Source organism: Alligator mississippiensis, chromosome 2 (genome assembly GCF_030867095.1).
Source record: "Alligator mississippiensis isolate rAllMis1 chromosome 2, rAllMis1, whole genome shotgun sequence".
NCBI lineage: Eukaryota > Metazoa > Chordata > Crocodylia > Alligatoridae > Alligator > Alligator mississippiensis.
This window is the reverse complement of record NC_081825.1, coordinates 99,017,483-99,041,108: the sequence shown is the minus strand read 5'-3', so window position 1 is coordinate 99,041,108 and position 23,626 is coordinate 99,017,483. Positions and strand designations below refer to the sequence as shown.

At 40.6% G+C, this 23,626-nt stretch overlaps 1 protein-coding gene and 1 long non-coding RNA gene across 5 annotated transcripts in view; one reads left to right on the top strand and one right to left on the bottom strand.

Annotated features, from left to right (window-relative positions):
* The window catches only part of NR3C2 (nuclear receptor subfamily 3 group C member 2), a 320,035-nt gene extending 296,500 nt beyond the window's left edge, over window positions 1-23,535 (bottom strand). The window contains exons 1-2 of one of the 4 annotated variants that reach the window (XM_014611489.3): window positions 22,922-23,535; window positions 14,718-16,479 (exon numbers count right to left, since the gene is read on the bottom strand). In XM_014611489.3, the coding sequence (XP_014466975.1) occupies window positions 14,718-16,477 (1,760 nt within the window). In that variant the 5' untranslated portion in view covers window positions 16,478-16,479; window positions 22,922-23,535. Of the gene's footprint in view, window positions 1-14,717; window positions 16,480-19,768; window positions 20,316-20,437; window positions 20,646-22,921 lie in introns of those variants that run through there. The other 3 variants (XM_019477542.2, XM_019477552.2, NM_001287313.1) reach the window with 3 other exon arrangements.
* Window positions 23,111-23,626, top strand: part of LOC109281647 (uncharacterized) — a 47,318-nt gene continuing 46,802 nt past the window's right edge. The window contains exon 1 of the long non-coding RNA XR_009459815.1: window positions 23,111-23,199. This is a non-coding gene — a long non-coding RNA (uncharacterized LOC109281647). The remainder of the gene's footprint in view (window positions 23,200-23,626) is intronic.

Genomic DNA, 23,626 nt, shown 5'->3' with positions numbered 1-23,626 from the left:
CCATAGTTCTCACTGCCTTCAAATGCAACTCTAATTTCTCTGAGGAAATGCTCACACCTCACAGGATCAGGCCCCCTGTAAAGTCTATTTATAACTTAACAAAATAATTTTGGAAATTTACAAAATTAGATCCAGTAATTTGCAAAAGTATATTTAAACCTAACATTAGAGGAACAGTTCACTAATTGCTTTAAACATACTGTACTTTGTAGCACAAATTGATTTAGTCACAGTAATGGAATTGACAGCTCATGTATAGTATTGGTAGAATAAGAACAAATTTGCCACCCACCTTACTCTTAATCTACACTGTCCCTGCTAATCAAGTCTTCAAAAATGATTGACACTTGTGTTCAATGCTGTGATGGTCTCCCAGACAAGCTTACAGCATGACAGGCTAAGATCACCAAACTTAAAATCACTTTTGAACTAAATCACATTGAACCCTTCTCCTGAGACAAAAAGGTAACTGCAGTCCCCAAAGCGCAATCAAGAGCAAAACCTAACCAATCCCCAGGTTGGTAACATTTACAAGAAAATGAGACAGGAGGCCAACTTTCACTTCCAACTTTACATCTGATGTGCTTCAGATAAGAAAGTGATCTAATCAGATCAACGGCTTTCCTTCCGTGGTAAAAACAGTCTAATCTTAAAATATTTGCTTTATCACTTTGTTATTTATAACAGTATTAATAAAGAGCTAAGTATACAAACCAGAATTGATTTTTAAAGGCAAGATGTTGCCAGAGTAAACTGTTTTAGACCATAAAACAAGGTTTCAGAAGGACCTGGCTTATATGATCACATCATTCAATGTGTGCATCCAAATCAGAGGAATGCACTGTACGGATGTGTGAGTACACAGGGGCAGATCTGGCAGGGGAGGGGGAGTTGGGGGGTAACAGTGTGGTCACAACTTTTGCCTGGGCTGCACCTGATCTCTTAGCTCAGGGTCTGGCTGAAGCCCCTGCTTGTGCATGAGTGCTGATGCCTTCTGCTGATGTCGTCTCCTTTCCCCTGCTACTGAATTCAGCAGGGAAGGGAGGAAGGAGAAAGGGAGAATGGCAGCAGTGCTCACCTCCTGGGCTCTGGAGTCATGTGAAAGCAGGGGCTCTGGCCAGACCTTGATCTGGTCAGGTGGTCAGCTCAAGAGCTCATTGCTCATGCATCACTCCGGCAGGAGCCCGTGTTGATTGAGCTGCGAGCTCAGAGCTGGCTCTGCATGTACAGCACAGCCTTAGTGAAAGGGCCGTACCCCATTGCCCCATTCCTAGATCTACTATTGCGCATGAAAATTCTGACTTGGGCAAGCAATCTGAGCTCACCTCTTCCTGAGGACAGTGGCCTTTGCTAACAAACCTTATCTTCTAGCCCTTTTCTTGTATGTCCTGGAATTGTGATTGTGAAGCGAAATGAGATTAAAAATCACTTCTGAAAAGATCACTACTTTATCTAGTGAACTACTCAAATCAATTGCAGAGACTGTCTGCACTTCAAACTCTAAATTTTGGTAACAACCGCATTTAAAAATGTAATCTCACTCCAATATAAACAATAAGGAAGGGAAACAATTGTAAAATTTCAAAACATAAAGATGGTGCTTTTAATTTGCATTGCTTTGAATTAATATGTTTCCATTCTGCTGCCCAGATATAAGATTACCTGATTATTCAGCTTCACTATTACTTAACTAATTGGTTATACAATAACATGATTTATATTCTACCTTAAACATTTATTAAGATAAGAAAAATTGGCAAAAGAAGCATAAAACGGTATCAAAAGACGACTGCAGCACTGGTACAAGTCATAAATTTCAACACTGCCATTCAAAGAGGTATGTGGACCACTATTTAGATAGATTTTTTATCATTTTAAAAAAAGTAAATTTTGGTACCAACTGCAATGATAACTCCACAAAACTGCAGCAGCAAAACAGGGGAGTAAAGGAAAGAACTGAGAATATAGTATTCAGATAAAATATTATCAAAAAAACCTAGAAAAGATTATTGTTTAGCAGCCCAGGACTACTAAAATACTGCTATGGACAATATTAATTACTTTCTGCCTCTGTCCTGTGTTTTGATACTTGGAGCCCAATGACTGACCACCATGTGTAAAATGAGCCTACAAAACAACACAACCCTTTTGCAGGAGTTTCTTTAGAAGGCCAGCATTAAAGCTAAATAAATAGCTATCTTGGTAGCCTGTGCTGAATGTTCAGAGAAGTGCACATATGCTCATATTTCTCCTCATTCGCAATGAGGTGCAAGCTTCATTTGATATTATTTACAAAATCAAAACACAAAAACAAAAAAAAAACTGAATTGAGAGGTTAATTTTTATTTCAGCTTACAACTGACTTGGTCAGTTAGTACAAGCATGATCTTTTAGTGCAGATCCAATTTTCCTTCAATGAAGCAGGCAAAACTTACAACAGGGCTTAATCTTAAAAACAAACAAACAAAAAACCAAAAAAACAACCCAGGTGCTAATTAATTGTAATAACCGTATTTTCTTTTTAGGCAACTAAAATTCACATTCATGTTGTCCCTGGATAATTTACCTTTAAGATTACTTGCTTATTATAACATGTCACAAAGAGTTAATCTTTGTGATACTCATGGTATGATAATACAGTGACAACAGAGGGTAAAAACAGTGATAAAAACTTTATTTGGAAACAAGACTATTAAACTACAATTAATTCCTAGTTTACTAGATTACATGTTGTCCTAACAAATATGAAGAACTTGGATCCAGAGCCCTTAACCGTGTGTAAAAAAGTGTAGAAATTTCAAGAGATACAATTCTTACCAAAAGTTATTCCTAAACAAAAGTCATCTAGACCCAGCACTCTTTCCTGCTTATGCAGGGGGTCGGACTCGATGATCTATTGAGGTCCCTTCTGACCCTAACATCTATGAATCTATGAAAATATGCAAGCCCTTTTCTGTTAAGTCAACTCTAAACACTCAAAATATTTATGAAAACACTTTTGCAACTCCAAACCAATGTGCAGGTATTTTTTAAACATCAAAATTAACAACATCACTAACTTAAAACTATTTATTGAGGCCAATCCTACTCGCAGTGTAAACCAAATGCAAAATTTCTATTCACTTCCATGACAGCAGAATCTCCCTGTTAAATTAAAACACTTCAACTTCGCAAAACTTAAAAATAGAGAATCACATCAGCTTATAACTCTACATAACCAGAAATATTTTTTAAAAGTATGAACTTCTTGATTTTTCTGGTATTCAGTGGTTTTCAATTTAATAGTCTGTACGTACTTGCACGTATTGCATGAGATATGTGCACAACTTGGGGATTCTGCCAATCCCGTTTCTGAAGTGCCGAGCCAGCAAAAGAGTGTTTTGATCTGGACTCTTTTCTTACTGCCTGGCTGAATCTCGGCACTGAACTTTGATTAAGGATGAGAGAGAAACAGACAGAAACAGTAGAGCCCAGACCACAAGTTCCTGCCTGCTCTGTCGTCAGCAATATACTACCTCCTAACTCTACACGCTTGCCGCCATGGTACTTCAGATGATAAAAGAGCACTGCTAAGATCCTCCATCATTTGCAAATAAAGCTTTGCTGCCTCGTGGAACATAGAGATAAACATCTCCTTGCCCAAAATGCATACTTCATACTGGTGTGGTAAAGGTGGATACTGAGACTCACATGTAAGACTGAACACCGGTATGTGTGTGCAGATGCAAGTGCTGGAGTTAGCAGGGTGGCTTGGGCACACGTGTGGAGCAGAAAGAAGCAAATGAATACTGCAGTAAGAGTGGACAGAAATGAAAAACGAGGATAATAGGACATGTAAAGATGCCAAGGCTAATGACTTGGCATAGTTTTTACACAAAAAATATAGAGATCTAATGAGTGGGGTAGACTGGGAAAAATTGTCTGTGAAGTAGCATGAAGTAAGAATCTGTCTAGGGTGTTAAGATAACAAAGGAGGGAAACAAGTCAATAATAAATTGGAAAGAAGAACAGAGGGACAGATGATTCCCATAGCCAGGGAAGTATGTGATTTTCCTCCCTGAGCAATAGAGGGAGGGGCATACATTTTGGGGGGCATATTCAAGGTTGAATTTTGAAACTGAAATGAATGTGCATAAATTGGGATGGGGGGCATGGGGTAGGGAGAGGTTGACTTTTTCGCAACTGTCAAATACCTGAACATGCATGTCCTGTCAGGCAGAACTTACTTTTAAAAAAAATCTTAGGCTAAGAGATCTCAGTCATGACTTGGCCTGAAGAGCAAGCAATATGACGAAAGGCTGACAGATATGGGACTGTTCAGCCTAGACAAGAGAAGGCTTCGGGGGGATTTGGTGGCAGCTTACAAATCTATCATGGGAGAACATCAGGGGCTAGGCGAACTATTTCCAGGGGAAAACCAGGAACAATGCTCATAAACTCCTAGAAGAAGGTTTCATATTGGATATAAGGAAAAACTTTGTCGCAGTTTGTGTGACCAGACTGGAATAGACTCCCAACGTGGGTAGTGCAGGCACCTTCCCTGGAGATCTTCAAAAGGAGACTGGACGCACACCTTGCTGGGGTTTTTTGACCCCAGCAGTCTTTCCTGCCTAGAGCAGGGGAGGCTGGACCAAATGATTTCACAAGGTCCCTTCTAGCCCTAAACTTCTGTGAATCTATGGTGTGATAATACTGGGAAAGAGGAAGAAAAGTCATGTGGTGAAGCCTGAGGTGCCATTTTAATTTTTTTGAAAGCCCATTCAAAAATAGTTATGTCTCTATTTGGGAGTAAAAAGAAGTACTGTTCAGAAGTAATAATATAAACTTGTGGAATGATAAAAAGAATCCAAACATTCACCAGTTAGCTTAAGATAGGCCTTATCCTGAGGACTAAATAACTCTTCGATCTACTGTTAATTTTCACTGACCCTAGTAACTAAGGTCCATGTAAATTTTAGAATACATAAAAAGCATCTCAACGGAAAGCTTTATAGCTAATTCTAATTGCAGTTTCTGTTCAAATATTGCAGTTCAAGGGTAATTTACAATTTTTTTAGTTAACAATTAAATTATACACACACACCTTTAAGTACAAATCTTGTTTCCCTCAAATCTAACATTTAATTTATAATAGTTTTTCCTCAAACAAAGGATGTAGTACTGGATTTTATGGATTGTCGATTTACAGATGCTTAATTTAGTAAACAGTTAACAACACATTTTAATGTAATTGCAGAAGCTTAATTCACAGTTTAAGAAAAAGAAATAAAATTCAATTGCTAGTTAGTCTCTTGTGACCTACCTACAGTCTGGGAACTTCTGCTATAACTCAAAAAGGAAGCAGTATCTTGCCAAAACATATGTAGCCAAAGGAATTGTGGAGCTTTCCATCTAACCTCATAATCACTGAGAACCACATTAACAATTTTTATAATAAAAATATCTTTCTTTAGTGCATAATTTCCTCTTTAATTCCCACAATAAATTCTTCAAAAACATCCTCAAAACAAGCCAAAAACTCAGATCACATTATTTAGAGAACACGCTGTTTGATTATTTGTAAAGTCAATTTGTAAATTTATTTGACAACTTTAGAATAAAGTTAGTTAATTCTTCTATTTCCCTGGCAATCTCATAATTAGTAGAACTTCCTGTGAAATACACTTATAAATTTATTGGATAGTACATATTTCACTAAACTGAATAAAATAAAACCAATCCTAAATTCTATTTCTTATATTGTAACAGACATCAGTTTTCTGCATATCAGTTAAGGGCATAAGCTGCTTAAATATGTAGAGAGACTCTTTAGCTCTACTGTCTCTTTTGTAACGTCATTGAACTCTAACTGGATAATTGGTAAAATTGACTAGAAGCCATCACATTTACGGCTTGAAAAAAGCAGCCTTGAACTGATTAAGTTCAAGGCTATGAGCAGAGGTATACGGTCCTCTCAGAAACAAGGTAAGGAGACTTAAGGTGTGAAGAGCTTGGTGCAGATTGTTTCCAAAGTTCTGAGCATTATTTAAACTGAATTCTAGTAAGTGGCAAGTGAATAGATTTTTCTTCATTCCCAATATGAACTTCAAATGACTATGCTGTGGTCCATTCCTCTGTCCCATAGGGGAAAAAAACCACCTTTTTCTTCAAGTGGTCTCCCAGCAGTGGAACCAATGTGTTTCCCTTAGGAAATGAAGAGATGGGATTTTAGTGTAGATTTAACTGGGGAGTGCCTCCCAAGCTTTGTGTAGCATTCAGCTGGCAGTGAGGCAAATCACACAATCATCTGCTTACAGTATTTTTTTAAAAGTCCACATGATGACTACCATTGTCAAATTATGTGCAGAGCTGCCACATTCCCTCTTGAAGGGTCATGAAACAACCAGATGCATGTGAGAATGCTCAAGAAAAATGCTTAGGTAAGTCTAACTTCTGTTAGGCCATCCTGTTTTCATTTCAATGTTTTACTTACTTCCATCACTCTTATTTACCCATATTAAAAATGTATATTTACTTAAAGACAAGAGTTATAGCTGGATGTGTACCCATAACACTGGAATTTCCTGATTTCGGAGTTCTTAGACTTAAAACCTTAAGACATTATTAAAAAACAATTTTCCTGGGTATTTTGATTTAAATCAGCCTATTATTATATCAAGAGACAAAAGTTTTCACTATTTCAAGAGAGAAGAATTTACAGGGGTTTTTTTTTTTCATTTTAAAAGCACACCTGGCAAGAACAGATAAAAAAGTGATACCCTGCCTACATTCAATAGTAATTGTTAGTCAGAGCCAACCCAACAGAACAGTAAGGGCTACATCCTGTAACTGCATTTTTTTTGGCACTCACACACACTCTCACACACTTAGGATTGTATTTCCACCTCTAGCAGAGTAGGATCACCCTGTATGCATACCTGCCACCTGCCCCCTCCCCGGCACATCCCTTCCTGCTCACCCAGAGAGGGTTTGAAAGTGCATAAAATAGGATTTAGTTCTAAGGCACATATTTCAATTCACCCCTATTCAACAAAGCACATAAAGGCACACTTAAGATCCATTGAAGTTAAGTGCTTTGTTGAACAGGGACAGTTTATTGAGTCTGTAGACAATCTGAATACTGCCTGTTACTCTGCTGATTGCAATAATCAACATACTTATATGCAAATTTACTTTTAATCTTTTCTAATTTTTAATAAACCAACTATACTTCCAGCAAATATATAAAACTGCAACTATTTATACCATACATATTTTTTAAAATCACAAACTTCCAGTCTTCATTAAACTGCTGGATCAACTTACACTTTCAATACAATTTTACAATTCTAAATATCTCAAATCTGTGTACTTTAGAATCTATACATAAAAAAATATGCTATCTTTATACTACTCAGCAAGTATTTAATTGAAGACATTGTAGAGATGCCTTGTTACTAATAATTATAGTGGCCAGAATTCATTAACTGAAGTTTCAAGTTTCAACATCTTAGTTTATTTTTAATCTGTTTTTCTGATTTGTCACTAATTCACAAAATTTGGTAGTCTGAGTTGGTATGTTTCCATTGTAAATGTTCAACAGCACATGAACTTGATGATCTCAAGATTTTCCACATAGAAACAATATTGAAATTATTAAAATAAAGAAAGAAGCCAATGTTGTGGATAAACATATTTAAAAATGAAGAACCACAGTGTATAAATTACAAAGACTGCCTCATTATGTACATACTTTTCTGTATATGGATTTTTCATGGGCAGTTTTTGATGCTGCAATGATTTTAAGTTATCTTATGTATCTCAATTCTATTTCACTAGGAATTAAGCATTGAATCAAATTTTAAGAGTATTTTAAAATTGTGCAAAAATGATGCTTGTGAATTAAGAAAAAAAGCCCCACCACTAAAAAAAATGTGAAGTATTAAACAGGTACAGCTAAGCACTGGACCTCCCATGTTATGTAAACTGATTAGATTAATTTACGCTTATACTAGTAGTAGTAAAATGCAAAGAAACTGCTGCTTTATTAGGGCTACACAAAGAATTGCTGGAAAACAGTATGATAAATACATAAACTAAAAAAGATTCTCTTTCATTTAGCATTTGCAAGAAGGGAAAATTATGTTTAAAATTAACTAAAAATAGGAAAGAATTGTTACTTTGGAAAATACTTTACAAAATAATATTTAGAGAGAAACTGTGCACTATGGAGAGAAATTTATAATAGCTAGGTACTTTTCCAAGAAGTTGGAGGCAAAGGTGATCATATATTTTAGAAATAATATTTACCAGACCTTTATCTCTGTCTTAGACATTATTTGTTAGGTGAATACTGGAGGTAACATAATAAAGTTTATTTACAAAATATTTGGAATATTGTGACTTCACATTATAACCAGAATTATTCATTGAAAATTTAGGTACTCAAACCATGAGAGCATTCTCTCTACAAAACTGCCCACAACAATATGGAAAAAAGAATGTTAAAACCATCTTGGAATGGCATTGAACAAAATTATTCCTCTACCACTAGGAATAAAAATCAAATGACTAATTCTCTTTTGTCAACTTTCTGAATAAGTACCAATTTGAATCACAAATCTAAGTAAATGACCCACATTATTCCTCTCAAGCCCATGGGAAGAGGTGCACATAAATCTTTCCACTCTTGCAGCTATTTCCATGGTACCACAATCTTAAAGGAAAGCAGATCTGGCCTCCAGAGCCATATCATCTGGTACATGAGACCCCTGGGAGGAGCCGGGGGATTTGGGGGTCTGGCAAGCAGGGCCAGACTCCTTTGCTGACATCCAGGGTATGGAGCCTTGTTGGGGATACATGTCAGTGTCTGGAGGTGAGTGACAGCTGCATCAACCACACAGTTCCCTGATTCCACTTGTCCTGCCACCAGAGGTGGGTCTGGATCCAGCCTGTGGGCAATCCCACAGAGGGACCAAGCCACTTTGACACCCCTACAGTAGAGAAAGGAATATAAACTTTACAGAGCGTAGAGAAGTGAGTGAACAAGGAGTGGAGGTACACAGTTCTCTTCCTAGCTTGAGAAGGGCACCTTGGTAAAGATAATGCAAACTGAGACTATATTTGCTTGCCTGCAGTCTCCTGTTTCATTCCCACAAACACACAATGACAATCTAGAGAGATCCATGGTAGCATAGCCAAAATGGACTATTATATCACAGGATCCACTGGCACAGAGGATAAATCTCATAGCCTTTAATATAAGGATAGGACAAATAAATCCCTAATACCCACTAGGATGTAGAAGGGGCATCACAAAGATAAAATAAGGGTTTTACTATGGAGGAGATGACCTGCACCAATAGGTAAATTTTAATACTATTCAAATTGCTGTTACTGCAAACCCTTACTAAAACCTATAGAAATGACCTATTTCCATGAAAATGGCTGAGAAGAATAAGAAATAGAGCTTATATGTGTGAGGTTTTCTGGGAACTTCTGGGAAAAAAGAACATTTGCAGAAAAAGCCTCAGCTAAGCGTTAAAGCAGAAGAAAGGTCATCCTCCTCAATTTTACTGTTGTTTCAAGCTGCTATGACATTTTCCCAGAGCGTTTTGAAAATTAAACAGCTGGCATGAACATAGGTCTTGGAACTGTATCTTGCGTCAGATGAACAATCACCTTAAAAAAATGTCTTATTTTGATTCTCAACTTAAATTTCTGTCAATAAAATCACAAAGCCAAACATACCTGACTGGTTTTAAACCATACTTTGCTATGTCTTAGTTTACAAGCCACCCTGACATTTATTTAAAGATGCCACTCATCATGAAAGAAATACCTAAATTTGTGAAGCTGAAACAGATTTTATACACCTAATTTTAAAAGAAAGTGACATGTTATCCACACATATTAGCATAAGAACAAGATTCCAAGGAGAATGTATTTTTGCATGGAAAACTATCCTCTCCTCAAACATATTGAGTATTACTTCTATAAATAATAAGTGCTTCCCACTAACATAAAAAAGCCACAATTCTAGGTGACAAGTAACAAAGTAACTATAAGAAAGACAGAATATTCCTGATAATGGCTGGGACCAGCCACAATCAACAATGTGGTAAGAACCTGATAGACTGAATAATATTGATTAGATCTAGTTAGCAGTACAATAATAACGGACTTGGGAAAGCTCAGCTTCAGAGAAGGTGATCTTTTAAAAGAAAAGGAATATTCATTCTCATTAATATTATTATCAATATTTATTCTAAAATACAAAATTAAACTCTACTCCATTCCCAGACATTCAGTGTCTTTCCAGGTTTCTAGGTATTTGGTACGTAGATGAAGTGTGAGAGGTAAGATGTTGAAACTGAAATCTAACACAAGAATAGTGAAGTGATATCAGGCTTTTATAATGGCAGTAGCATGCTCTAGAGGGGTGGCTGAAAAATATATTAGGGCATTGAGTATTGTCAGCAGGGACCCAGACAGAGTCAACCCAGAGGTTGAGTTTGACACTCATTATCAAGAATGAAGTTTCTAAAATATGAGATACCTTATGTAAAGTCTTTATGACATGTCTCTTCAGTACATTAAGACATTTGAACAGATGCCGTTTGGTACTGAAAAGAGAAGATTCATTTCTCTATAGGAAACAGATTCCTATCTCTAAGGATTTTAAAAAAATAATAATCTCAACTAACCAATATGAAGAAAACTGTATTATAAGCTTTATATAAAACTACAACCCATTTCTGAGTTAAGGGTATTCAAGGAATATATTGTCCTTTAAAATGAGATATGAAATTATTATTAATACATAAGGCTAAAATTACTTCTGAAATGTATTTCCAACTGGGTAAAAAAAAAATACAGTTTTCTTCATCCAAAAATTATTAAGCCAATAAGAGACTTATTCCCCTCAAATTATAGAAACGGGGCAGGGAAGGGGAGGGGTGCAAAGGAGGATTGTAAATTAGGCTCATAATGGGATGGGACTCCAGTTGCAACTGTAAGTATGACGCTGTATCAAGCAGCTTAACAGCATTTCTGTTTTAATAATACAATAGTTATGCAGTGGAAATAATGATATATGCCCTGATTATGAAATATATAGTACACAGTTGAGGCCATAAGACCCTGGGGCTCCACACAGGTGGAGCAGTAAATTTGACATTATAAATTTTAGGGTATTGACCATGCACAGTAACATTACCAGAAACACCAACAATGCATCAAGGTAGAACGTAAAGGTGAGAAAAGTAGTATTCTAGAGAGTTTATTGTCTGATGCTGCTGCTTTAAAGGTTCATTGTTCTAAATATAAGACAAATATGGGGTAGAGCTAGGATATGGATAAACGTACATTTGTACCTGCTTCAAAAGGGGATGGGGAGCTGCAGCTTGGTAGAATTTAGCATCTGTTAGGTAGGGCTCGGCAAAGTTTCGATCGCTGATTCGATTCAGCGGAGATTTGACCTGATTCAGCGGCTGAATCTCCAAATCCAAGTCGAATCAGGAGACCCTTTAATCTCTCCAAATCGAAACAGAACTGTCTGAATCGATTTGGAGAGATTCGATGATTGCTGCGATTGCTGCAATGCTGCTGTTCATAGCCACAGCTTTTTTTCTACATACTTCAAGGTACCAGGAGGCTCATGAATGTTGAGATTCTGGGGCAGATGGAGCATCCCCAGCCTGCTCAGCAGTGGACCCACGTGGACCAGAAGCATTTCTGGTCTACTTCCAGGTCTGCTGGGGAGCACACGGCAGACCCCTCCCCCCCCCCACTCACCGATTGGTACCTCCTGGGTCTGGAGAGGCACCCGGGGTCCCCCCACAGCTGATCACCAAGCCAGAAGTACTTCTGGTCCACTTCCAGGTCTGCCACTGAGCATGCGGGGGGTGGGCGGAGCGCGCTCTTGTGGGACACTCCATCTGCCCCAGCATCGCAGCATTCACGAGCTGCACCTGCTACCTCAAGGTTTGTAGAAAAAACATTTAAAGCTGTGTCTATGGCTGAATCACTGATTGTCTGAATCAGCATTGAATCTTCAGATTCGGATTCAGCCGAATCAAAATCGGGACAGTGATCCAAATCAACGACTTGAATCACTGTCCCTGATCTGGGCTGAATCCGAAACTGAATCGAATACGTCCCGTTTTGCCCACCCCTGCTGTTAGGCTGTTATTATCAAGTCTGGCTGAGCTTACAGGCCAAATACAGACATTACACTTTTACCAGTATACGTGATCAGAAACCTGTCTGTACCCATAACAGAACAGAAGTTTGTCACACAAAATCAGTCTATACTCGTAATGGAACACAAGTTTGGCACACCGACTGATTTAAAAATGGTGGAACCTGATCTAAGATTTGTTCCCTCACCAAAGGGCAAATGTGTATTCTGTTCATTACCAATCTAAACCACACCACTTACAGAAAACTGCATAACTTAGACTGATTCCGCCTCAAGCTTTTTGAATGTCTTTATCTAGCCATAGTGACGCAAATGACCCTGGCTGGGGTCATCTGAACCCAGCACTCTTTCCTGCCTATGCAGGGGGTCGGACTCGATCTGTTGAGGTCTGTTCTAGCCCTAACAACTATGAATCTATGAATCTATAAAATGAGTAAATCTGGCCTAACTTTTACCCTGGATGAGACAGGGTTGATGCTGGAGCAGTTTTAATACAAGTGTATCCCTACAGGGTCATGCAGATAAAAACTGATGCACAGTCCCAAGGAGCAGCTCTCCCTCACATTTCGAAATAGCTGCCAATTTACATTTTTCCATAGCCCTATCAGTGACAAGGGCAACAAGCAGCTCACAAAACTATGAATGCTTCCAAATGCCTGGTAAGAAATTGTCATTAAACATTTCAGTATTGATGACCATGCTCAATTACCAATATTTCTCTGTGTACCATGTCATAAAATGGAATCTACAAAAAAGTCATTGTACCCTATGAACATCTATAACCCTACCTCATGACGAATAGAATTTAATTTGTGCAACTACTGTCATGAACATCAGTAGAACAAATGACTGAACTCAATATGAAAACAAGACTGAAACACTGGCCCTTTTCTCTTTAACATTTCACCAAAACTCCACTGAGATTTTTTTCCCTGCTATCTAGAGATTAAAATTTAGGAAAACATCATCACGTAAACATAGTAATACCTCAGGCTCCCTAGTTCAAAAAGTAGTTTAAACCTGTTATCAATCATCCAGCAATCATTCTAAGTTTAGTATTATCGGTGGAATATAACCATTTGAAATGGAGACACTTACAAAAATATATGTATTGGGTTGACAGAGTATATGCTTTATACAATATGTGCTTAGACTAGCCAAAGCAAAAGTGAAAAACAGCTTGAAAAATGACAGCGCTGATGCAAAGTACTCGACAGGTACTTCTTCACCTAATGTTTACTGGGTTATAAGAAGACAATATTAATATTTATTTTTCTGTCTTTCCACTAAAAATTCCTGTCTTTCTCTCAGCCACCACTAGCCTATTCTAGTTATCATTAAAAAAATCCACAAAACTGGTTTTCAAAAAAAAAAAACCCACATTAATTGTGTAAATATAGAAAAATGTATTGTGTGATTTTTTTTTTCCCCACGGAGAAAAAGGAAGATGCTACATTCATAAAGAGAGGTAATGTATCTGTTGAAGAGAGCAAAGCACTGGAAATGAGAAAAACCTGAATTTTCTTCCCTTGACTTTCAGTATATCCCTTGGCAAGTTAATTTCGGCATTGAAAAGTGTTATATATCTGCAGATTATTATAGTTATTGTTATTATGCAATGGAGTTAATATACATTTATTAAACTATACATTTATCACAGTACTATAGTAAATAATTAACAGAATTCTAATATCAAAGTTTGATGCAAGTATTTGCAGGGTTTTTACACTTTCCTTTGTCTACATCTTTTTTTATCTGAATACATCTGCCTTCCAGTATCAAGTATATGAATATCTATCTCTTAATAAAGTATGACTTCTGACGAATCTGACAAGAAATTAATACAAAATCCAAATGATGCTTGTATATTTCACCTCCATTCACAGTGAGGAAATTAAATTATCCACATAGTTGTTTCAAACGTCTTACGTCTTTAAAACCCTTCTGAATTCTAGAGGCATTTTTCTGTGTAAACCATAATATTCATACAGTTAGAAAACATAAGTAACATGTTGCCACAGGCTCTCATGATTAGTTTGAAATTTAACCAGTTAAAGACCTATGCTACTCTATAACCACGAACACTTAAAAAAAACCCTAATGCATCATTTTTTATTTTATTTTACCCTTATTTCAACATTCCATTTCAGGTACAAGGCATTAACGTAACAACAAAGAAAGAACATCCATAATGGAACCCATGAGAGTAACTGAAATAAGCTCTGATTATGAAAATAAAGATACCTAAACTAACACTTCCCATCTAACAACAATAGACTACAATATGTTCTGTATCTAAATATTGAATGTGAAGCATGCATGTTGACTTTAATCCACCCAGAATAAAAAAGATAGCAAGATTAATGGAGAAACTGACTAATACATCTAATAATAAACACTGAAATGCACTCATAAAGAAACATGCATGCAGCCTTAGAAATTAAAATGAAAATATTGAGACTAATTGTGAGTGAGAAATAAATAAAACTCATGTTTATTTACACATTGTTTAGGTAGGAGGAAAAACATTGCTCACCTTGACACATTTTCTGGAATGTATTCTAGAACTGGATACCCATCATTTCTTCTGGATGACAAATCAGGGTGTGATTTCCACGTCTCAACTAGCGTACTGACTGGAGGAAATGCGCTCAAATGCTGAAAAGTCTGCTCTCTAGCTACAGGTCGTGATAAAGATATTGTGCCTTGAGCTCCAATCCTGTAGTGAAATGACTGTCCACCTGAATTCACACCGACAATGGCAGAGGATGGCAATCTGTTCTCTTGATAATAGCTGCCATCATCAGGCTCCTGTTTAATTCCCACAGGTAGGCCTGGGTTTGGGAACCCACTGCCTTCACAACTGCCATCAAATGATGAAACAGGTGGTCCTAAAATCCCAGAAAGGGTATAATAGTCTTTGTCATCCATAAAAGAAAAGTATGAACCATCTGAAAATGGAAATGGATTTATCGTCGGATTCCTTTTAAAGGAGGCACCAGAACAAGAATGTTTAGCTGATTCTTGCTTTACTGGTACTGAAAATGGAGAATCAGAATTGATTTTGCTGTTTTCTCCAATACATGCACTACCAAATGTTCCATCTGGTTCAGGTTTTATAAACTGAGCAAGATTCATCTGACCGTTGTTTGAGATGGCATTCTCTATCTCCTCCATTTTAGGAAATGTGATTTCTTGAGCACCTTTGTCTTTTGTTTCTGGACTAGGAACAGTATCTTGGCCTCTGCTAAGTCCACCGGGGGTACCAGCAGCAGAAAATCCTAGGGAATTGTTTACTGGGCTACAGATAGATGATCCCACAGTGCTAACAGCTGGACTAGAAAGAGTGGACCTGTTATTGGCGTTGGAAGGACTGGCAATTGAGCTCCTTGAGTTCATATTTGCAGGACTGGACACAGAAGATCTCATAGTTATATTATTAGGACTTGAGACTGGAGATTTCACACTGCAATGACTAGGAGGGCTTGAAATTGGTGATTTCATGCTACTTATAGGACTAGAAAGTGGAGACCCCACATTACTAGCATGTGCAGGACTGTGCAACATAGAGCCCCGGTTTTCAATGTTAGGTGAGCATGACAAAGGAGTTCCCTGGTTGATTGGGCTGTTCACTACAAAATTTCCAAAGTTAGTAGTAGTTGAGGACACAGAGTTGATTCCAGCAGGACTACAAACTGAAGAAGTCATGTTTTGAGGACTACAGCCAGAAGGACTTTTCTCTTGACACATTATAGGGCTTTTGATAATAGTGTGCATGACACCACCATTCACAGAACTTCCAGAGTCTGACATCAAAGATCTCAATGGCCTAGTCGCATTGTTTAAGGGAGAGGAACAATGGCCATTTTCCTTGTAGAACTTTACCAGCTGCTCAACATTTTGATATATCTTTCCTGGACTTCCTTGATTTTGTTGATCATAGGTATAATCAGCATCTCGTATGGAATCCATATATAAACCCATGGATTCAGCCACAGTTGCTGAAAGTTCCTTTGAGTCTGACTCAGTTTTGATGTCAGAGGTTAAAATACCAGGCTGATTACTGTCTTGCTGCAGGCAAGCGAGTAGTTCAGGTTTTTCTTTACCATTTCCTTGAGCGTTACTGTTTGGAAAAGCACCAGTAATGCAGCTTACGTTTACAATCTCCATATAATTACTCTCATCAGTCTGCTCCCCAGCACCTAGAGAAGAGTATTCTGCAGATTGAGAAACTTGACTCCACCGTTTCTCCATATCTAAGCCTTCTGGATAACTGTGGTATCCCTTCGTCTCCATAACTAGCAGAAACACATACAAAGAAAGTAAAATGAATAAATGATAGGTATTTTTATAATATTTTTTATGCTGCAACACAACAAAGAGAAGATCATAAAAAGGTGTTAAAAGCATTTTTGTATCTAATCTAATATCATAAACGCTGCTTTAAAAAATGTACTAAACATGAAGAACTAGATTTTGATCCCAAACGGTGACATGCAGGCAAGCAAGATCATGATTACCCGCTGCTTGTGCACCCACATCTGGCAGTTAAAAAAACCTTAGCTGGAGGTGCTGGGGGGAGCAAAAGGCTGAGTGAGTGCCAGATGCTTTCTGCAGAGTAAAAGCGAGTACAGAATTGTTGGGAAGGAACATGCAATAAATGGGGACATGTCTCCCCAGCCCCTCTCTGCCACTTTCCAGGTAGCTAAATGGAGGAAAGTAAACTGAACTCTAAAAGATACTGTAAGCAAAATACTTCTCACATAGGACAGCTGCAACTCAAGGATGTGAATAAAACGTACAATCAAACAGAAATCTAACAGAGAAGAACAAGGTTTTATGGAATTAGTTGTTAGCATTTTTTTTAAATCACGTATAAAATCAAATGTCAATGCACATGAGCTTCGCATAAAGAAATCCAATTTGTTTAGCTTTACCAATACATTGACAGATCAGCATTTCATTTTAATGCATAATTCATGTATTAAACAATAAGTAAAGACTTCCTTAAACACTGTAATTAAGCTGGAAAAAATCATTTGAAAGCAGATAGTATGCTTTAAGCTTAAGTCATGATCTTGTATGCCTTGCACAACAAAAAATGCTGCTGGTCATCAATGGACCATTGTTCCATACATCTAACTCTGTTCACACAAGCTAAAATTTTCAAGCATAAATGCTTAAAACACCTAAATCTGTATTTAAACACCAAAAGAAATGTGCTTTGATTTAAGACATGCATCCCCAATTCTCAGTAAAATCAATCACAGTTAAGGGTACTCAGCATTTCTGAGACTCAAGGCACTTATTAGGGCCTTGAATATGGTTTTAGAATGACTTCCAATGTTGGACAGAGGCTCAACACAAGGCCTGAGCTTAAGTCCTGTTTAAGACCTCGCACTTAAATAGTGCATAGGTCTTGTGCTGACCTACACAGAAGTAAACCTTAGCCTACCTGTCGAATCATTGTCAAACTTTTAAAGCTTGTTTGTAAACAATGCTTAGGCCAATCTCTGGCAAATGCCCTAGTCCAGCATCTACAGGAAAAAGATTTCTCTTCAGCAGATACATTCTGGGAGGGACAAGATGCCTGGGAAGGTGCTTTTTATGGCCTGATGTAATTTAACTCTAAATTTATACATAAAATGTACAGCAAAGAGATTCTTTGGTGGAGCTGGTTACTGTCAGCAGGAAGTGTTGCAGTAGATTCTGACACTAAGACATCTGTTCAGGGTTGCTGATGGGTTTAAGAATCCCTTCTCCCCCCTCCCCACCTTCCCTCCAGCCCCTCCACTTGCAAAAACAAAAATCATTAAACCAATCTTTTTACTTTTTATATGCAATTATAATAGCTATTCCTTAATACAACATTTAGTTTTACTGATTCTAGTAAGTGACTCAGGGCTAAAACAAATGCTGATAATAATGATGGAAACTGCATTAGGTGTTAAAAGTACTGCATACTTTTTACATCTAACACTTTATAGAAGACAGCTCTATTATGAATGTACCAGTTCCCAAAGCCCCCCAAAGATATACTTAATAATCAGCATGTTTGTCTTAACTGTTACACCAACAAGCATAACACTAAATGCAGTCCTTTGCAATCTAAGTCTCCAATCAATCAGGCATGAAACCAGTTTCTCAGCAACCATCAAATAAAAATCAAAGATACCAGATATCCCTGGATGTAAAGGTCACTTAGATACCAGAAAATCAAAACTAAATCTAGTTTTGTGAATTCCAAGATCCACTTGTAAGACTATGTCTAATTTGAAAATGTAATTGTCTTTCTTTTTTTCCTGGTGGCATTGGATTTTTTTTTAAATTTCATTTATCTTTGAGCCACTTGGATGAATTAAAAGTAATGCTACCCAGGAGACCCAAGTTTCAACCTTGAAACTGACTTGTCTTCCCCGGAGCACTACTTACAATGATTTTGATTATGCTCACACCGATGCCTGAAAATCTAAAGTGCAAGATCAAGCACATGAGGCCACACTTCCCTCAGTTACTCCTGCCTATTCCCTGGTACTTTTCTAGGGCTAAACAGTATAACTGAAAAGCAGAATATAGTCCCCCTCTTTTGCATAATTCCCCTAACCCTATAGGATATTGTGCATGTGAAACAAGAATGGAATGTGCCCTTCAAGAGAGAAAAAAAATAGATATATTTATTTCTCCAGTTGTCCTAAAACATGGAGCATCACACTGGATTTTCAGGGGAAAGCATCTTAACTGTTTTAAAATCTCTACTTCTAACTTTCCTAATTAGTTTACATTTTAAGACACTTAAATTCAGGTATTCAAATCTTTCATTTGTACATTTGCATTTAGGATCAGCTTAAAAAGAAATGTTTGCTTTGAAAACAGGACTATTACATATTATATAGAATCTATATACTTCTGGCTGATTCTTATTTGCCAAGTTTTGTGTGTTAAACGTCAAAGATATACTTGCTTAATTTAAGGTGTTCCCCCTGTAAAGTCTCTCACTCATCTTTCAGTGACCGAACGCTTAATTTATAACTTGTCAGTCAATTTTGTAAGAATATTCTGTGATGGCATAAGCTAAGACAAAACCAGGGAGAAAAAGCTCTTACACAAATACCATTGCAATTGCCAGCACGCTATACAAATATGAAACTTGCAAGTAAAATACCTTGTTTTATGTTTAAAAACATAAATCAGGCTCATGCTTATGCTCCCTACACACTAAGAAAGGGTTTTTAACTTTATTTTTTTTCATGAAAAAAATAAGTGTTCTCTAGTGGGCTATAAATGTAAACAGGGTGAACTAAATTTTGGACACGTAATTTAGGGAATGAAAATGTTTTGTTACACTAACGGAACTGCAGAATAGGGTTGAAAAACAGGCCAAGAAAGGACTATAAGGAAGGCCACAGTCCTCTTGGACTGACCTTACAAAACAAAATGATGCCTGAGAAATCAAGGGACATATTTTGTGGATATTTGTAACCAAAATCAAATAACCACGAAATACAGGTAACAAACTGACTGTCTTGCTGATTTCTTCTTATACAAAACCACATTTGGCAGGTCATTACATATACCAGCGATCCTCACCCAGGGTGCCTTGAGATCCCTTCAAGGGTGCTGCAGAGCGCTGCACAACAGTAGCACTATTCGGTGTGGAAACACGATTCCCAAATAAACCTGAAGTTTTCACATGTCACTGAAAACATTCACACCTGCTCCAGTCTGAGTTTTCTGCAAGAGAAGACTTGTCTCCTACTTTTCTGTCGTCAAAAGAAAAACCAAGAGCTGGCATTTTCTGAGGGGGCAACTGGTCTCCTGAGGGGTGCCCCATGCCTGAGAGCCCCTGGCTTGCCCACTCTTTAATCTGCCTTGCTTCGACTCGCGCCTGGAAGATTTAAGACAGCAAATGTGACACTGCAAGGTAATGCAAGGGACTGAGCTCTTCCGAACATTAAACAATTACTAATCTGTTCTGGGAATTTGCTTGTTTAATTGCAGCAAACAACAACTTCTAGTGGGTTGGGGCAAACTCCCCTGGGGGGCAATGACTGGGCGGGTGACCTTCTTTGGGAGGGGGCCACGAGCATGTTAAGGGGTCATTGGAAAACAAAAATAATCAAAGCATGCAGCATCTCCTTCTCCAAAGACGCACTCCTCCCCCCCGCAAGGCAAAGCCCCCTCCCCCCACACACACTCCGCCTGGAGCCAATGACCCTGAGCCCGCAGAGGACACCTGCGCCGCCTGCCTCTCTCTACCTGTTGCTGTCGCCCCCACACTGCAGCCCACCTAGATCCAACATCCAGGCCACAAAGTGCTGGTGGCTTCACATGCCAGGGAGGAAAAGCACCATCCCCCGGGGCATGGACATCCGGCGGCCGGCTCCGGCCCGGCGCTCGCTCCGGCTCCCAGGGACACAGAGCAGGGGGGAAGGAAAGGTGCCAAGTCCTTTTAAAACCATGTCACATGCCCAGATAAAGTTCAAGTTAAGGTCCCGCCCTCCCCCGGCCCCTATTGGCGGGCTGCGGTCCGGCGGGCCTCTCATTGGGCCGCCCCGCTTGTCGCTCACCCGCCGGGCGACATGACTGATACAAAGTTGCTGCGACACAAGCTGGAAAATGTAGCTGCCCTTAAAGCCGCAGGAGCCGGTTGTGGGTTCCCCCCCAGCACCTTGCAGCCCCCCTCGGACTGCTCCCCGCGGCCCGCCCTGGGGCCTCCGGCAGCTCCGCTGCAGCGAAAAGCTCCCGTGGCGGCTCCGCGCGGGCGGGGGACGCTGCGCTGCGCTGCCTGTCGCCGGACACGCGGCAGAGCCCCCTCCGCGCTGTGCACGGGGCGCCCGGGGCGGATTGACCTCCACCTCCGCCGGCCTCGCCTTGCCCTGGCCTTTGAATCCCCGCCTTCCCTCCCGCCCTCCAGACAGGGGCGCCCCGAGGAACGCGCCCGGGCCAGGACTTGCCCTTCGCTGCCCTCCCTGCTGCTCCCGGAGTTAGGAGCGTGGTTAGCGGGGCAGGCGTGGGGCTGGGGGGAGTCCCACGCACGGGGCTCAGTCCCACTCTTTGCAAACTCAGGGCACGTGTGTGTGTGTCGTCGTCCCCACCCTCTCCTGGCGGGGCTTTGCTGCCTGGCTCCCCAAGTTGCAGCCCCGGGCGCACCTTTCCTAGCGGGTCTGCACGCCCCACCTCGCGCGCAGCCACCACCCTCCGCAAGATCAGTGCAAAAGGCGCGCGCCCCCCCCCCGCCCCCGCGTCTCCATCTGCCGCCAGTGCCAGGGATCTTCCTCTCGTCCTCCCGCCAGCGACAGCCTGGCACGGGCACCCCCCCCCCGCGCACACCCTCCTCCAGCCCATGTCTCTCCGGTTAATTCCCAGACAAGAATAACTCCCAGTAAGTCCCAGGGAATGGGAGAGGTGGGGGAAGGTTTTCAGATGAATCCTGCAGTAACAACAGCAGCAATGGTCATAATAATAATGATCATGATACAATAATAATAGCAATAATAACAAAGCCAGGTTATTATTATTATTATTATTTTAACCCGTCTCCTACCTCAGACAGCTGAGGACTACCTTTATGATCATCCTCCTTATTAGTAACATCGTTATGATCATCCTGATCACTATTATTATGAAATGGGCCCCATCATGCGAAGACCTTTTAGGATTTTTTTTTATATAAGTCACGTGCCTTTTCATGTTTTAATTATTCTGCCAAATATTGATCTGCACTTCTCAACCCAGCAGCAGACACTGGGCCGAGGAAGGAGTCAGGCTCCCAGAGCGGGCAGAGATCCCCCTGCTGGGGAGGGGGACGGAGCGGGGGAGGTTTAAGCAATCGTGTCTTCTTTTTAGCTAAGTTTTACCTGATTTCCACTGGACTAATCCTGACCTGGATCTACCACTGTCTGGTGCAGATAGGTGCACAGGGGCAAATCGTGTGTCTGTGTTTTGTGTATGTGTGTTGCAGATCAGTGCCCAGGGACAAGTCCTCTGTGTGTGTATGTTGCAGATCAGTGCCCATGGACAAGTTGTGTGAGTGTCTGTGTTGCTTGTGTGTGTGTTGAAGATCAGTGCCCAGGGACAATTCCTCAGTGTGTGTGTTGTGTGTGTGTTGCAGATCAGTGCCCAGGGACAATTCCTCTGTGGGTGTGTGTTGTGTGTGTGTGTGTGCCTGTGTTGCAGGTCAGTGCACAGGGATGAGTTGTGTGTGTTGCTTTTGTGTGTGTGGCATGTGTGTGTTGCAGATCAGTGCCCAGGGACAATTCCTCAGTGTGTGTGTGTGTGTGTTGTGTGTGTGTTGCAGGTCAGTGCACAGGGACAAGTTGTGTGTGTGCTGTGTGTGTGTGTTGCAGATCAGTGCCCAGGGACAACTCCTCTGTGTGTGTGTGTGTTGTTTGTGTGTGTTACAGGTCAGTGCACAGGGACAAGTTGTGTGTGTGCTGTGTGTGTGTGTGTTGCAGATCAGTGCCCAGGGACAATTCCTCAGTGTGTGTGTTGTGTGTGTGTTGCAGGTCAGTGCCCAGGGACAAGTCGTGTGTGTGCGTGTGTTGCTTGTGTGTGTGTGTTGCAGATCAGTGCCCAGGGACAATTCCCCTGTGTGTATATGTGCGCCCCCCCCCACCCCCCCCCCCCGCTGATCCAGCTGGACCTTGCTTCTTGCTCTAATCGCTGCCCCCTCCCAGCCCAGCCCAGCCCAGCCGCTCTCTCCCCCTCGCACTCCGGGCGAAGTGATTGCACTGCACTCACCTTTCCTACGACATGCTGGGGCAGCTGAGGAGGCGAGACCCCAGCTACCGCCGACAAACCATCCGACCCCCTCTAGCCACGAAGTAACCGGGAGGGGGAACGGGACCGAGGACGGCGTGAAGACAAAAAATCAAAAGAATAAAAATCAAAAAAATCCTTGCAAGGGGCTGCCACCACCTCCGAGGCGAGCCCAGCAGCAGCAGCAGCAGTTCCTGTAGGAGCCCGGGCGGCAGGACGGGAATAGGAGCGCTGGGAACAGTAAAGTCCACTCGGATCAGGTCCTCCGTGCTGTGGCTGACAGCTCCCCCATAGGGGCTGGGTGCATGGGTGTTCCCCTCCCTCCTGCTGTCACACCCTCGCCTGCTGCTGGAGGAGGAGGATGGGGGGAGGAGGAGGGCTGGATCCAGCTGAATATTTAAAAAAAAAAAAAAAAACTTAAGTCATTCCAGGTAAAACTCCCATCTGCGCCACCAAGGAAGGGGAGGGAGGAGGGTATAAACTTTTTCCTGCCTCCTCCTCGCCTCTACGCTGCCTCCCGCCGCGTCTGTCCTTCCTTCAGCTTCCTCCTCCTCCCGGGGCTGCCTCTGCCTCGGCGGTGCCCCCCGCCCCCCGCCTCCTCCACCCGTGTTTTCTCTCACGCACGGCCAGGCAGGCGGCTGGTTCCTGGTTTGTGGAGCTGGCTGGAGGAAAAGAGGGAGGGAAAGA